The sequence below is a fragment of the Acanthopagrus latus genome, chromosome 18, assembly GCF_904848185.1.
Source record: "Acanthopagrus latus isolate v.2019 chromosome 18, fAcaLat1.1, whole genome shotgun sequence".
Classification (NCBI taxonomy): Eukaryota; Metazoa; Chordata; class Actinopteri; order Spariformes; family Sparidae; genus Acanthopagrus; species Acanthopagrus latus.
Genome location: NC_051056.1, coordinates 28,063,356 through 28,079,745, shown reverse-complemented (window position 1 = coordinate 28,079,745; position 16,390 = coordinate 28,063,356). Strand labels below are relative to the sequence as shown.

The 16,390-nt window shown below is 43.2% G+C and overlaps 1 protein-coding gene and 1 gene segment (V, D, J or C); one reads left to right on the top strand and one right to left on the bottom strand.

Annotated features, from left to right (window-relative positions):
* Window positions 1-1,969: 1,969 nt before the first annotated feature.
* LOC119007106 lies at window positions 1,970-3,703 on the bottom strand. The segment is given in 5 exon segments: window positions 1,970-2,137; window positions 2,333-2,423; window positions 3,021-3,083; window positions 3,158-3,505; window positions 3,615-3,703. Coding segments are annotated over 4 exon segments (543 nt in total).
* A 5,560-nt stretch (window positions 3,704-9,263) lies between these two features.
* On the top strand, window positions 9,264-11,637 carry LOC119007099. Its single transcript, XM_037076481.1, has 7 exons — window positions 9,264-9,313; window positions 9,442-9,542; window positions 9,664-9,993; window positions 10,094-10,450; window positions 10,527-10,646; window positions 10,756-10,814; window positions 10,883-11,637. Exons 2-7 carry the CDS (start codon window positions 9,500-9,502, stop codon window positions 11,009-11,011), a joined length of 1,038 nt encoding a protein of 345 aa, XP_036932376.1. The 5' UTR covers window positions 9,264-9,313; window positions 9,442-9,499; the 3' UTR covers window positions 11,012-11,637.
* The last annotated feature ends 4,753 nt before the right edge of the window (window positions 11,638-16,390 follow it).

Below are 16,390 nucleotides of genomic sequence, written 5' to 3'. Positions count from 1 at the left end.
GGTTTTTAGGATCTACGTGAGTCACAAAAAGGCAGGAATTAACAAATGGGCTGTTTAGATGTTGAACAAAGACAATAAAATTAACGTACTTACCATTTACAACCAGAACTGTGCCATCTGTAAATTTCATCACGTAGGCTGCTCCTGACTGACAGATGTAAGTCGCTTCGTCCTCTTTGCTCACATTTGTGATGTGAAGAAAATGCAGAGGATCATCTTTGGCGAGGTTGAATCTTGAGTTCTTAAACTGTCCTTGAAGAAATACTCTGTATGAACTTCCTGCTGCAACAGTTTGGACCATGTATCCAAACTTCATCTTATACCAGTAAAACAGTGAAGATTCACTCCCAGTAACTGGACATGTGAGAGTCAGATTATCACCGAGTTCAGCCACAGTCAGAGGGAACTGACGAGGAACGTCTACGCTGTGAGCTACAGAGAAAAGAAAGACATGTCACATGGCCTTCTATGTCTCAGTTATCCTCAGACACAAACTATCATGTTACAGTAGACAGGTAGGCACACTTACACAGAGTACAGAGCAGAATCAAAGCGGCCAGTCTTCCGATCATCGTGGTGCAGCCACCTTCTCTTGCACGACTGATGTCTTCCTATGGTAACTCGAGGCGAAGCCACAAGACAAACACGTTGTACAAAGCAGAAATCATTCTGATTCGCTGAAACACTTTCACAGGCCCCACTTTACCAGCCCAATGGTCACATCTGCCCCTGATGAAATTCAGATGAAGCAAATCTCACCACAGATAATTTCTGCACAAGTTAAAGGTGCAACTTTTTTTGTAGACGTGCAGTGGAATCAGCGTGACTGAGACTTGAGTCACTCTTAAGTGGCAGCGATGTCTTGTGTTTGATCTGAGAATGAAGAAAATATATCTCAAGTCAAGTCAACCCTTAGCAAAAAGTAGTTTATTCAAGTGCACTACAAGTATACTTATTTTATACTAAAACTAAGGCAGAATACTTGGCTTATACTGAAAAGTATAAAGAATAATATAAGACCAAGTACATTAATACTTAGACTTACACTTATACTTTAATACTAAAGCTCATACTTGTATTTTAGTACACTGTACTGTAACGCCCCTTGTGGACTGTGGCGCAAAGACTCTTGGGTATTTTGTTGTTATTGGTGTAATTATGGTTTGTGAATGTGGTTGTGAATACAATGATGTGTAAGATGGGTGCGAGTTAATTCACATCCTTGTTCTGTGGTTAAATTGTGTCAAGTTAATGAAGATGATAAAAATGTTGGCACCGGGAGTGACGGGGTGTTTTTCGGGAGAGACTTCCCGTCTGTTAAGTTGTTTTGTGTGGTATTAGTTGGTGAATCTCTGACCAGAACTTGGCAAATTACAAATAATAACACAAAATATATCTTGATGTAACAGCAGATAAAGGTAAAGTCATTGACTTGTACTTAAATTCAAGTTAACAGAGTTAAAATATTTTTCACCGCACACATTTGTGTTGACGTATTACCCTTATTATAAACTTAAATGTTAATAATCTAAAATGTGGACTAGAAGTATATACTTAGCGCACTAGTAGTATGTAGATGAGTGTACTTGTTGTATACTTTAAAGTGTACTTCTGTAAACTTAAAATGACCTTATAAAGTATACTTCAAGTATACTTTTATGAACTTAAAATGTTTCAATTTAGTCCAAAGAAGTGTTAAATTAGTATACAGTACTTTCTAGTACACTACAAGTACATGGTCCATAGTATACTTGCTATACTTATACTCAAGCATACTTAATAAAATGAACTTCAAGTATACTACTTTTTGCTAAGGGAAGTTATAAGTCTCTAACTTCAGGTCCAAGTTGACTTTCTGTCAAATCGAGTTGTGAAGTACAGCGACAGTAACCATTACCCATCATGCCCTTCTCTGTGTACGCAAACAGATGTTTGTGTTTATTTTCATTAAACAACTTTCTCTCGTGAAGTCAGTCGACTGAACACTCTTTATTAATGCGATACATGTTGAAGTGGCTCTTGACAGTTTATTTCACACAAACAGAAGTCTGATGATTTCTGCCGCTGTCTCTTTTTTTTTCCTCCCTTGTTTCTTTTGTCGAGACATCCGGTAGTTCACCGCCACTGTGCCACCGTCCTGAGAATAATGGTTTACATTCAGTTTAGAAGCAAACATGGACTTAACGAGCTCACTTGAACGAAGAACGTTCATAAACTCTTCAGACAAACCAGCTCAGACACAAACGAGCAGAAATGCAGGGTTTCCTATGAATGATCAAAAAACACAAATACATTTAATGTACTGAATCTTTTTCAGTGTTACTAAACTCACCTTCAGTCTCTTGAGCAAATAAGGATGCCGATTACAATCACGCAGAGACCCAACAGTATCCCGAGGATGATGACAATAAACGGTTCTTGTCCTGAAATGAAAAAGAAACGTCAGCGTTACGTTAAACTCTCTCCTCCTGCTTCACTTTCAGCCTCTTACATGACTTTTAGGGAGCTCGACACTAAACATATCCAGCTGCATTCTGCAGAATTTTTTGTTGCCATATATGAAGCAGTTTCTTTCAGCCACATATAGACAGTAGGAGGGTCCTCACTCTTCTATGATATAGCTATGAGCTATGCATTTGTTTCCAGCAATCAGAGCTAGTTTGATAAAGCGTATGTTTGCCCTCCTGTGAACAGGCAGGGCCGACGAGTCTCCTAACAGCAAACAATCTTGGTGAGTGAGGGTTCATGTTGTGTCGCACATTCTTACTGTTTTAAAAAGAGAGATTTTGATGATATCATCAAAATACGGAAAATCTTAAAAGTGTCTCTTTCATCGTAAGTATGCTTTTACACGAAAGTTTGACTCATATACATTCACAAAAAAAGCCTAAGTTGCATTTTGGCGAGAGTTTCACTTTAAAGTATTTGACTTTAGGGTCAATGTCAGAAAATCACAAAATACTGCAAATATAATAATTAAAAAACAATACATTTATTTCAATGCAGCTGTAAATACATACTCATCTCAACTGTAGAGTCTTCGACCAGCAGGACCGTCTCCGATTTCTGCTGCTTTTTAGGATCTGGAATCAACCGATGGATTGTTTAGACACTGATGCAGACAAAGCAAAGAAAACACTGATAGTAGATACTTTACCATTCATAGCCAGAATTGTGCCATCTTTAAATTTCATTGAATACGCTGCTCCTGACTGACAGAAGTACGCTCCTTCGTCGTCTTTGCTCACATTTTTTATGTTCAGATGAAACAGAGAACCTGCTTTTGTGAGGATGAATCTCGAGTTGTTGAATTGTCCCTGGAGTGTTATTTCTTTATGAACAGCTCCTTCTGCGATGGTTTGGACCATATATCCAAACTTCATCTTGTACCAGAAAAACAACCCGACTTTATCCCCGGACGCGTGACATGTCAGAGTCAAATCCTGACCGAGTTCTGCCTCAGTCTGAGGGATCTGAAGAGAAATGTCTGCCGTTTGAATCAGAGCTGAAGATAAAAAATGACCAAAGTTACAAAAAACAAGTGGAGGTAAAACAGAAAACACTTTTTTGCACAACTTCCTGCGCAGTATTTCGAGGACAAGAAGCGCACTTACACACAGAAGTGAGAACAATCAAAGCAGCCAGTCCTCCGATCATTGTGGTGCAGCCGCCCTCTATTGCACAAGCGAAGCGCTCCACCCAACTGAGAGATGTAGTCACAACACCATTAAGGTTTACAGAGTAGAAGTCACTCTGATTGGCTGAAACACTTTCACATACCCCAAGATTGACCAAACCCACCATCAAGTGCCCTCAAATGAAATTCAGATGTGCTGTAACATTCATTCCCACAGTGAAATAAAAGTTAGTAATTCTTAGTGTGGAGCTTTTTAAGGTTTGGTCTGTAAGTGTTTCAGAACAAACTCCACCACATGTTTAATACAGCTGCAGGGAGAAAGAGGAGACATGTTTGTACTCATTATGTTGAGGTGCTACTATGGCAGCCAGGTTGTTTTCTGTTGTTTTGTGTCCTTTGTTTGCCTCCAGAACCTCCAGAATCTCTCTGTTCTGCTTCCTGCTCCACTGGATCACCCGAGCTCCTCCACGCTTCCCTCTAAGAACTCCGTTGCTCTGTTTCACCCTGACTTCCAGCCTCTGATCGCTGTCACGTGGCTCTCGAGTAACACATGACTGGCTGTTGAGCTGATGGCTGACAGACTACTGATCCCTCAGCATCGTGACATCATGATTCAAAAGGTCGGCATCAGACTCTGGTTCTCGGTCGGCGGTCCAGCCGAGATCCGCCAGTGGTTCCCAGCCTCCCAGCCATCCTGAGGAGGGCTTCAGTGTCAGCTGCTGGCCTCCTGGACTCTGTGGCTCTGAGTCCAAATGCCAGCATTGAATGTGACCTGGGGCTATAGAACTGTTTGGAATCTACTGTCTATCCTGAGATAGGATTGATGGGATTACTAACCACTTTTTGCCACACTTAGTTTATGTTAAATGTGTTAAATATCAACCGCTCACCTCTTTTTCCTGTGTGCAGTTTGTCACACTTATCAGTTCAGACCCTCTGACCACAACCAGCATCACTAAATCAAGGTGTTATTTTCAGGTGTCTTGTTCCGGCCTCTCTCGCCCCTCATTTCCTGTTTACCTGAACTGTCAGCTATTCTACAGATGGGAAAAGAAGATGAAAATGTATCTACTAAATGGTCTGCTGGCAGTCTGAGACAATGTCTCCATAACACAGTGTGCTCATTAATCAAACAGGTTTTACTGCGTCAGTTTTTAGAGCAGTTACAGCTTCACACTGTACATCTGTTACTGAGCGACTCCAGAGTTTGTTATTTTATCTCACAGATTTGTTCATGGTATAAAATCACACTGTAACCTGCGCTGGAATAGGGGCCTGTCAAAATATTAGAGTTTAAAGGCTGAGTATTTATTATTATGCTCTAAAATGTATACTTCATTTCCAAGTGAAAGACAGGGAGAGTCAGACTGCAGTTTAAGTTTCTGACTGCGGTGTTTGTCGACCTCAACATCCCTCAGCTGCAGATAAGAAACTGGCAGATTTTAATGTTTACCTTTTTTAGCGCTTTCAATTTATTTGCTGTGGTAGGAAACACTTTATCTGGGGACATCTAAGTTGTCTGCCTAGTCTCATAACACTTTGTAAAGGCACTGTGCTTTGAAAAACAACAACAAGCAAAACCACATGCAGCAGAAAAAAGCTGTGGCGGGCCACTTCGCTGCCTTTGACCAACCTCTGAGGGGGTTTTACTCAGAAGAGACCCGACCATCAACAGGATACGTAGTGAGGTCAGAGGTACGAGAGGGGAAGCGGTGCACGAGGCAGCTCATTTTCAAAGTGCTCTTTGGCCAAGCTCTGTGAGCTGCAAGAGGAAGAGTCAAAGCTGTACAAAGTGTTTTATATTGTTGTGTGTTGTGTTTTTAACTGCATGAGTCTGTTTGTTGTATTGCATGCTTTTATTGTTGCAAATTGGTTTTGTGTCTGTCACTGCTGACATGTGCACTCCCCTTAACTCATTTGATTGCCTGATAACCTGCACCTGTTCAGATCTCTTGATTTTGTAACAGGCAACTGGTGACCTCCAGTTGGTTTTCTGAGAATGGCGTCCTCAGGGACCAATGCCGTGGTTCGACGGGTGGGACCAACCACCTGGGCTAAAGGTCAAAGATGAGGAGACTGGGACAGGAGGACAGAGGACCGAACAAGGCGGAGCTGTGGACAGAAGATGTGTGGAGCAAGGGCGGTGGTGTACGAGGTGGAGTCCAGAGGGAGACCGACAAGCTGCCACCTTTTCTCTGCTGCACTCACACTGGACTGCAGGTTTCAAGGGGACACTGGGATTTTAACAGCTGTGGGACTCTTTCAACTAAATGCATTCAAACAATTGTAAAATTCATTGTAAACTTTTTTTTTTTCCTTGAACTTTGACTCTTTGGTCGCCTCAGCATTGTTCACCAAATAACTCACTCCTCCCCCTCACATTAACCCCGCCTGCTGTTCTTCACTTCATAAGTCTGCGCTTCTTAGTACTGAAATGTGACAATGACAGGAAGTTAAAATCACACCTTCGATTCATCATGCTCAACTTTCCACCCATCATCGTACTGGCCCGGTTTGTTGAAATTTAGTCATGTGCCATGTTCAAAATAAGTTATTAATTAATGCTTTTATTGATTATATTAATAAAACACTAAATATACACTATTTTGATAACTGCAGATGCTGCTCTGTGCAGCTGCTGGTGTGGTTTCAGTGCTCTGGCTTCATGGCTCTGCAGACTGAGGCAGCACAGCTCAGCTGCTCCAGGAGGCCGCTCTCATTGGCTGCTGTGGTCCGGCACTGGGAAAATACGAATGCTATCATTCAGATTGCAATTTGGAAATATAAATGATATTATCAGGGCACCTGCAGTGAGACTGTGGGCAGTTCAGGAAGCTTAAGACTGGATCTGCAAACCCCTCACATCATCAAATAATCTGAACAGAGCAGCAGGTTTGGAACAGGCACTGCGACACAGTGTCAAAATCTGAAATGAGAATTTTATTTTTTATCAGATCACAGTTTTTAAAACATATTGCAGTAATAGTTGTGATGCACATGCACTGTGCATCACACTGCAAAGGAAACCAGAGGAGGTGACTCTTGAGTCAACCAAGTTAACCACACACACGCTGATGGTGTATGTGTGTGTGTGTGGACTGTTTCCATCCACCCTGCAGGCGCAGTGTCTGAGAACATGCTGACCAATTATCAGTCGCCTCTTCATGTGTTCTTTGAACTGCATGATTCACTGTCAGTGCACCGAGCACAATGTCACAGCATTAAAACCACAGACATCAGTGGCCTCCGTGGATCGGCACTTCTCACAAATGTCAACTCGTAAAGTCATAATTGGAGGCCTTGTTGATGCCTTGAGCTCTTTAAAAGCAGAGAGTGAGGGTTTTTGGGCACAAGCTCCACCGACTTCCAGTGTGCATGAAGAAGGGGAAAAGTCTTTAGAGGTCACAAGCTCCACTGACACTTAATAGAATTAGTAGAGGAGCATCAACTTTAATATCAGACAGATGTTTTTCATCGGGGCTCCTTGTCATGTTCGTCAGGTCATTCCTGTGCAGTGTTTGCAGGGTGTCAGGGCTGCACATCTGCTACTTAGCAGGTGCACTGAAATAACTCAGTGACCATGAAGTGCTGTATTACTGACCAGGTCCTGCATGTTGTTATGAAACTGTTTATATAACACCTGATTTGCAAAAGAAAAAGACTTCATGAGCCCCCCCCGCTTCTTTAAACTAAAATGGTGACAATGGCAGGAAGTTAAAATCACACCTTATGTGTGGCAGCCGACCACGACCACGCTCAACTTTCCACCCAACATTTGTTTGTCAGCGTTGACTTAAAATGCATGTGAACCATTTCTCAGTTGTAACGTTTATATCCTGCACATCAAGTCTAGTATTTTGCATAAAGAAACTTCTGTGCAAGTGTCTGATTGTTTTATGAATTGTGGGATGTTGCTATATGTTGCATTCAAGTGTCGTCTTTTAGCTGCTGCATATTCAAAGCCTTGTTTTGTTTTTAAGAGCCGTTGCCATGGTCTCTGAGTGATCGACACAGTAGGTCTGAAGTTAAAGGGGGTGTAACAGCCCTCCCTCACCCTGTCTGCTGTTTGCTGACTGATGACTGTAGCGTGGGCTGGTCCACACTGATGATTGGGCGCGTTTGAAATCGTCCACTCCTGTGTTATTTAAAATGGCTCCTCTTTGATTCACCCTAACAGGCTATCTATTTGATTCACACGGTTGATCAATTGAGACTGATTTTGTCCGACTGGCACCTGAACAATTGTTGGATTTTAAGTCGTCATAAGAAATTGTTGTACAATTATATGACATGGACTAGGTAGAAGAGAAAAATGTGTTTTGACCAATAGATGGCAGTATTGAGAACAAAGTAGGTCATTTATAGAAATAACACTGTAAAAACCTCAGTACAATGACACTTAATATGAAAGACCACAAAACTTCAAGTATTAGGGATTGAATTAACTTCAAATTTTATGTCATTATCTCAATGAAATGGAGCCCCGATGTCAATACTGATCCATAAACGAAGCTAAGATTTAAAGTTGGCGGCCGGCCTGATCCTCCAACACAAAGGTCAGAGGTTGAGGACCAAGAACTGAAACTAAATAATCAATCATCTTGCAAGTTTAAAAGGAAATTGGAGACAATGAAGCCATTTTTGGTTTATGCATATTATGATTACCTTCATGCACTTACCAAAGGTAACAGCAGAACTGCAATCATGATCGTTCATTGTATTTAAATCACACGCTGCTCAGACTCAGACCGCTCTGCAAGAGTCGGGGCAGAGCCAGAACTTCTGGGGGAATAAACACCTGGAGTCTGAAGGAGAGCGCAGAGGTTTGATTTTAGTGGAAGTAGAATTAATCTTCACTCCTATTTATCAGCCTGACTGCAGCAGCAATCTGCGGCGCTGACCTCCATCGACGAGTTTTGTTTACGTACCAGTGACGAGCAACTGGAGCTGGAGGGGAAATTCACTTTGCTTCATGAACGTAACGTTACAGAGAGGAGAGGCGCCAAAGAAGAGACAGAACTGGAGTCATTCAGCGAGAGTCTTACCTGAACTCAAACACAGATGAGGTAATGTTTTGAAATTTTAATTGACATTTAGATCACATTGAGTCTTGATCACCGACTGTCTGCCTGTCATTTGTCTAAAGGCCAAATGAAATACACCGTCAACTTGAGTATACGTGTGGATTTCTCTGGGGTTGAATACTGTTGGAAACATTTGGGATAGAGTAAAGTACACAACTCGACAACATTAGTAACAAAGATTTAGATGTTTTCAGACATTTGAATGCAGAAATCTACTAGCATATTCTGTACCAGTGTAAGAAGTCGTGTAGCCTGAAGAAGCTTGCATGTTGTCATTTTGTAACTGTAACCACAATATTCTTAAAGTGTTTTTAGTTACCCACTTTTTTCCACTGCTTCACCATGATGTAGTTCCCAAGGACAGATAGTGACATTTAACCGATTTATACTACGGTAATGTTGAGTTCAGTGCGGAATGAGTTCACTTCAAGATGACTTTTCTGCAGGGCAGGAATGTGAGAAATGAATTTCTTCACAGGAGAAGCGCTGTAAACTAAATATGTGTTGTGTTTACTGTAAACAGCCCACTGTAATAACCCACTGTGAAAACCAGACGCGAGAGGGCAAAAGTGTTCTGCTGATGTCTCGTCATGTGCGTGAGTTGGAAAGTTTTGGTTGAGATATTTCCGCTGTGGTAGTACAGTGAAGCATCGACATAATGAGAAGCCAATCAGATTGTCCTGAAATTGTCCCCTCCCATTTTCATTTGGCTACATTAAGGTGACTCATCTTACAGTACAGCCCAAATCAACTCTGGTCTCCGTTGGTAAACCAGAAGATGCTGATCATAGTTCACGTACTGCTCGTGCTCGAACTTGGAGGTGAGTACTGAAGTTACGTTCACTCCAGATTTTTAAATAGACACTCATCTTCCTGCAGTCATGTAGAGGAGGCACATGTGTCTCTGTTGTTAATCACTGCTGTGTTTAATTTTATTTTCAGGATTCACAGCCGATCCCATCTTTGAGACACAGACTGTTGGTGTTGGACAGAATGTGAATCTAACATGTGAACGCCAGAAAGATTGGCCTCGTGCATACTTACACTGGATCAGACTTGTTTCTGGAAACTTTCCTGAAGTTTTAGGAGGAACAATGGCCTTCGATCTGGAGGATTATGTTGAGACTCGTCGCATAACAGCAAAACAAGAGCCTGGAAAATTTGTTTTGCATATTCTGGAAACACAGTTGGGCGATACTGCAATCTATTACTGTATAAAAGTGGTACAGTTAAAGATGACAATCTTGAAAGGAACATTTCTGAGAATTAAAGGTAAATACAGCAAAACAGAGATTCCACTGTTTTCAGAGCTGCGTTGTGCTACTTATTAACTAACCATAACTTAACTAACTTATTAATTTTCATTTCCCAGGACCAGAACCTGATGTCACTGCCATCACCCAAGACTCTCTGTCTGATCCGGTCCGTCCAGGAGACTCAGTGTCTCTGCAGTGTTCAGTCCTCTCTGACTCCCAGAACAAACCGTGTCCAGGAGATCACAGTGTGTTCTGGTTCAGAGCCGGATCAGATGAATCTGATCTCAGTTTCATTTACGCTCATGGAAACAGTGGTGCTGAATGTGAGACGAGTCTCGAGGCTCGATCTCCACAGAAATGTGTCTACAGCTTCTCTAAGAACGTCAGCTCCTCTGATGCCGGGACTTATTACTGCGCTGTGGCCACATGTGGAGAGATTCTGTTTGGAAATGGAACAAAACTGGACACTGAAGGTATCTGTATCATTTTATCGACATCATCTCGTCTGATAGTGTAGATTATCAATAACTGTTAACCTTCATGTTTCAGTGATCGGCACGTGTGACAGTATGATCGTCCTTCTGTTGTGTGCTGCTGTGGCTGTAAGTCTGATCGTGATAGGCGTCCTTGTGTTTGCCATCAAGAAAAAGTCTTGCGATTGTTGTAATGGTAAGAGAAATTATGCATTCATCGATCTATTAAACTGTTTTTCTACAGTATTACTACAGTACTACTTCTCTAATACATCTGCTGTTTCTGTTTTTTTTAAATAATACAGCTGTTGTCACTCCGCAAACAAACACTGCAGCGGTCAGGGGTGATCAGCAAAGTCAGCAGGTAAGACGAGAGATCGTCGTGTGTGGAAATCTGTTCGCTCATCTGTAATTTTGCTCTTTATTTTTCAGAGAAATGAGGACGCTTTGGTTTATTCTAGACCAACTTTTACTCAGAAGAAACCCCAAAAATCAGGAAGAAGACGTGCAAGAGAGGAGGAGACGATCTACAGTGATGTCAGGAATTTTGTGATAGATTAACAATCTCAGCACTGGATTGATTGATTGACTATATTAATGTGGAAGTTTTGACCTCTTGCATGTGTTTCTCAGCATCACTAGTTGCTCATTTTTCACTGGATTGGGTTTGAATTTGTTCTGGACATCCAAGAGACTGTAAGGAAACCTGCCAACATGTATTCAGTTAAATCATTGCTGCTGGATTGTTACAGTAATCATATTAATACTAGAAGAATTTTTATCAGAACAAATCTGTCTTTTTCAGAAATTTAAATATTTGACTTTCTTGCAACTAAGCTTTGGTTCTGTGTTGTGTTAATGTGGTTCTATCACATCCTGAAGTTATTGATCCAGCCTAAGAAATGATTACCACAGATTTTGTTAGATTTTGCGTTTGCTTTTTCCTCAGGTCCTTAAAATAATGTAATGAATTGGCTAAATTAATGTATTTTATAAGTGAATATTCATCTTGCAGAACTGTGACACGAGCTGCCTTCTGTAAGTTTCATCTGCAGTTTTAAAGCTGTTAACTTCCTCTCAGGATTCTTATCTACTGTATGCATCAGTGCAAAACAATCGCACTGAATGGATTTATTGTGTGTGTGCATTGTTGTTTCCTTTGTTCATAAACCATCTATAAAGACACACCTCTTTACTTTGTTTATTTAAGTTCAGTACATGTGTGTAACTTTTCAGAGCTTTAACTCAGTTGGGTCAACAAACATTTTGACCTCTGAAATAAAAAGCAGGATTAGCAATTCTCCAAATACAAAACAAAGAGTAAAAGAGCATCAACAAAGCAAAGCTGTCAGCTGAAGTCAGATCGCTGTCAGCTGATATCAATCTATACTCAAGCTTCAACTGTTACCACTAGATTTGAGTGGATTTATGTGTAAGATCATCATGTGCAGAACCTCCATAAAAAAAGAAAATACGTACATACATCAATTAAAACACCATCAAAATGATATCCTTCATAAAAGATAGTTATAAGCGAAACATATATGCATATATTTTTTTTTTATGTTTAGTATGAAAATCAGTCGGCATGTATATTTTGTTGTTGTACTAAAAACAGAATGCAATGTAAACAATCTACTGTACAGATACGTGTGCATGTATTTTATTAATGGAGATGAAATATAAAAAAAAAAGTGGCCAGGGTTAGGGTTAGGATAACAAACCGTCTTACACAAATATTTTGTTCAGCTGGACATCACCGTGTTGCTAATTCAACCCTAAAACTCTGACAGCAGCGTAGATCTTCTCTCTCTCCGCTGTGTCTCCTGTTACATCGCTGCCTTTTTTCATAATGGTGAAGACGGCAGCAGAATAAACCTGAGAAAATATAAAGCAAATTCTGTCAGATGATTTACCTGATGGAGGAATTTAAAAAGCACAACAGTCCTAACTTTATTTTAGGAGGATAATCTTACCCTTAAATTGCTTAAATTCTGGCTTTGCTGCCCAGCAGGGTTTTGCACACCTGTTGATAAAAAAGGAGAACTGTCTTATCAAATGTACAGCAAATACCAAGAACAGAAAATAACAAAGAATACAACAAATAAATGAATAAAAAGGATTGAGTGAATTTCACTAAATTAAAGAGTAATGGTTCTGTAGGTTGATTATATTCTATAGAAGTTTAATGTGAATCCAGTGAAGTTAGCTTTTCCCAAATAGAACAATGTGTACGTAATGTGTCTTTACCTTTGCAAATGTCTCTGGAATAAATGAGGACAGTTATCACAATCAGACTTAAAGCAAAGCAACACATAGCAGGAACACAATTGTATGGGCCCTCATGTTGACTGCTGAAAAATAAAGTAAAACATAAAAAAAGTGTAACCAACTGTAACATCATCATAAAATGTAAGGACAAGTATTTGTTGAAATATATCTTCATTGACTTCCAAGTGAACATACTCTGATACTGACTTCACCTGTATATGAAAATGTTCTCCGCAGGGCCGCCTTAACCTAAAGTTAGGCCCCAGGGCTGAGAGGTTTTGTAGGCCCTCCATCCTCTCAATTTATAGACTCTCATTTAAAAAAAAATAAATTAATATCTAGGTCATCAACGCTCACGTAGGCAGCGACAGTGTTACCTGGAGGGGTGTGATTGGGAGGAACGGCCTCCCCGATCTGAACCCGAGTGGTGTTTTGTTATTGGACTACTGTGCTAGTCACAGTTTGTCCATAACAAACACCATGTTCAAGCATAAGACCCCATCAGTGCACGTGGCACCAGGACGCCCTAGGCCGGAGGTCAATGATCAACTTTGAGGTCATGTCATCTGACCTCCAGCCGTATGTCTTGGACACTCGGGTGAAGAGAGGGGCTGAGCTGTCAACTGATCACCACCTGGTGGCAGAGGAGGAAGCTGGACAGACTCGGCAGACCCAAACGTATTGTGAGGGTCTGCTGGGAGTGTCTGGCAGAAACCTCTGTCAGGGAGGTCTTCAACTCCCACCTCTGGGAGAGCTTTGACCAGATCCCAAGGGAGGCTGGGGACATTGAGTCCGAATGGACCATGTTCTCCACTTCCATTGTTGACGCAGCTGTGGCTGTAAGGTCTCCGGTGCCTGTCGTCGTGGCATTCCCCGAACCCGGTGGTGGACACCGGAAGTAAGGGATGCTGTCAAGCTGAAGAAGGAGTCCTATCGAGCATGGCTGGCTCGGGGGACTCCTGAGGCAGCTGACGGGTACCGGCAGGCCAAGCGTGCTGCGGCACGGGCGGTCACGGAAGCAAAAGTTCGGGGAGGCCATGGAGGAGGACTACCGGTCAGCCTTGAGGAGATTCTGGCAAACCATCCGGCGCCTCAGGAGGGGGAAGCAGGTCTCCACCAACATTGTTTACGGTGGGGGTGGGGAGCTGTTGACCTCGACTGGGGATATCGTCGGGTGGTGGAAGGAATACTTCGAGGATCTCCTCAATCCCACTGACACACCTTCCATAGAGGAAGCAGGGGCTGGGGACTCGGAGGTGGATTCATTCATCACTCAAGCAAAAGCCACTGAGGTAGCTGGGAAGCTCCTCAGTGGCAAAGCACCGGGGGTGGATGAGATCTGCCCTGAGTACCTCAAGTGGATGTTGTGGGGCTGTCTTGGCTGACATGTCTCTGCAGCATTGCGTGGCAGTCAGGGACAGTGCCTCTGGACTGGCAGACCAGGGTGGTGGTCCCTCTAAAAAGGGGGACCGAAGGGTGTGTTCCAACTATCAGGGGATCACACTCCTCAGCCTCCCTGGGAAAGTCTACTCCAGGGTACTGGAGAGGAGAATTCGGCCGATAGTCGAACCTCAGATTCAGGAGGAACAATGCGGTTTTCGCCCTAGCCGTGGAACACTGGACCAGCTCTATACCCTCCGCAGGGTGCTCGAGGGTTCATGGGAGTTTGCCCAACCAGTCCACATGTGTTTTGTGGACTCGGAGAAAGCATTCGACCGTGTCCCTCGTGGCATTCTGTGGGAGGTGCTCCAGGAGTACGGGGTCGGAGGCCCTCTGCTAAGGGCTGTACGGTCCCTGTGCGACCGGAGCAGGAGTCTGGTTCGCATTGCCGGCAGTAAGTCAGACCTGTTCCCGGTGCATGTTGGACTCCGGCAGGGCTGCCCTTTGTCACCGGTTCTGTTCATTATTTTTATGGACAGAATTTCTAGGCGCAGTCGGGGGCTGGAGGGGGTCCGGTTCGGGAGCCACAGGATTTCCTCTCTGCTTTTTGCTGACGATGTTGTTGGCTCCGTCAAGCCAGGACCTCCAGCATGTTCTGTGGCGGTTTGCAGCCGAGTGCGAAGCAGCTGGGATGAGAATCAGCACCTCCAAGTCTGAGGCTATGGTTCTTGACTGGAAAAAGGTGGCTTGCGCCCTCCAGGTTGGGGGAGAGTTCTTGCCTCAAGTGGAGGAGTTCAAGTATCTTGGGGTCTTGTTCACGAGTGAGGGAAGGATGGAGCGTGAGATTGACAGGCAGATCGGTGCAGCAGCCGCAGTAATGCGGTCGTTGTATCGGTCTGTCGTGGTGAAGAGAATTTACCGGTCAATCTACATTCCTACTCTCACCTACGGTCATGAACTTTGGGTCATGACCGAAAGAATAAGATCCCGGATACAAGCGGCCGAGATGAGTTTCCTCCACAGGGTGGTGGGGCACTCCCTTAGAGATAGGGTGAGGAGCTCTGTCACCCGGGAGGAGCTCGGAGTAGAGCCGCTGCTCCTCGACATCAAGAGGAGCCAGCTGAGGTGGCTCGGGCATCTATATTGGATGCCCCCTGGACGCCTTCCTCGAGAGGTGTTCCTGGCATGCCCCACTGGGAGGAGACCCCCAGGAAGACCCAGGACACGCTGGAGTGACTATGTTGTTCGGCTTGCCTGGGAACGCCTTGGGAACCTCCCGGAGGAGCTAGTGGAAGTATCCGGGGTGAGCGAAGTCTGGGTGTCCCTGCTCAGTCAGCTGCCTCCGCGACCCGGCCCCGGATAAGCGGAAGAAAATGGATGGATGGATGGATGGTCATCTACGTCATAAAATGCATCAGTTTCTTTCGAGACATACAACAGTGAGTTTTCCCTCTTTGAGCCAGAAAACACCATAATGATGTTATGTTAATAACAACATTATGGTGTTTTCTGCATGAGTACAGAAAAGAATACAACCTGGTTTATTAAAACACATTTTAGGTTTATTAATATAAATCTAAATTATTCACTGCTGAGAATAAATAATACTCAAATGAGTAAAATGACGTTGGCCAGTTGTTTAATTTTACCAGCTGTGCTAGTGCTAGCACTGGTGCTTCAAAGTGCGTCAAACACGCGGCATTGCTGGAGTATAATGCCGTGTTGTGTGGACATATTAGTAGTATTTCCACCTTTGCCGCTCAGATCCCTCTTACAGGTATTACAGGTGACGATCCTGCAGTGTCATCCTTCTTTGTCAAATGCAGCCAGACTTTTAATTTTGCCGGGACGACATTTCTCCACAGCGCATTGCATGTAGCAGCTTGTGTGTGTGACTTCATCGCAAATTTGCGTGTAGGGTACGTTTGTTTACAGTGGCAGTGCAGCCCGGGAAGAATCGATTAATCTGAACATGGCAGGCCCCTGAACTCGGGAGGCCCCTGGGCTTCGTGCATTAAAGCAGCCTTTAGGTGAGTGGTTTGCTGATGTCAGCATTGTGGATTGAGTGGCCCATGGTGGCGGTGAGGTTATGGTATCAGCAGGTGTATGTTATGGACAGTGACTACAGGTGCATTTTATTGACGGCATTTTGAATTCACAGAGATACCGTGATGAGATCCTGAGGCCCATTGTTGTGCCATTCATCCACGACCACCACCTCATGCTGCACCATGATAATGAACGGCCCCATGTTGCAAGTTTCTGTACACAATTCCTGGAAGCTGAAAA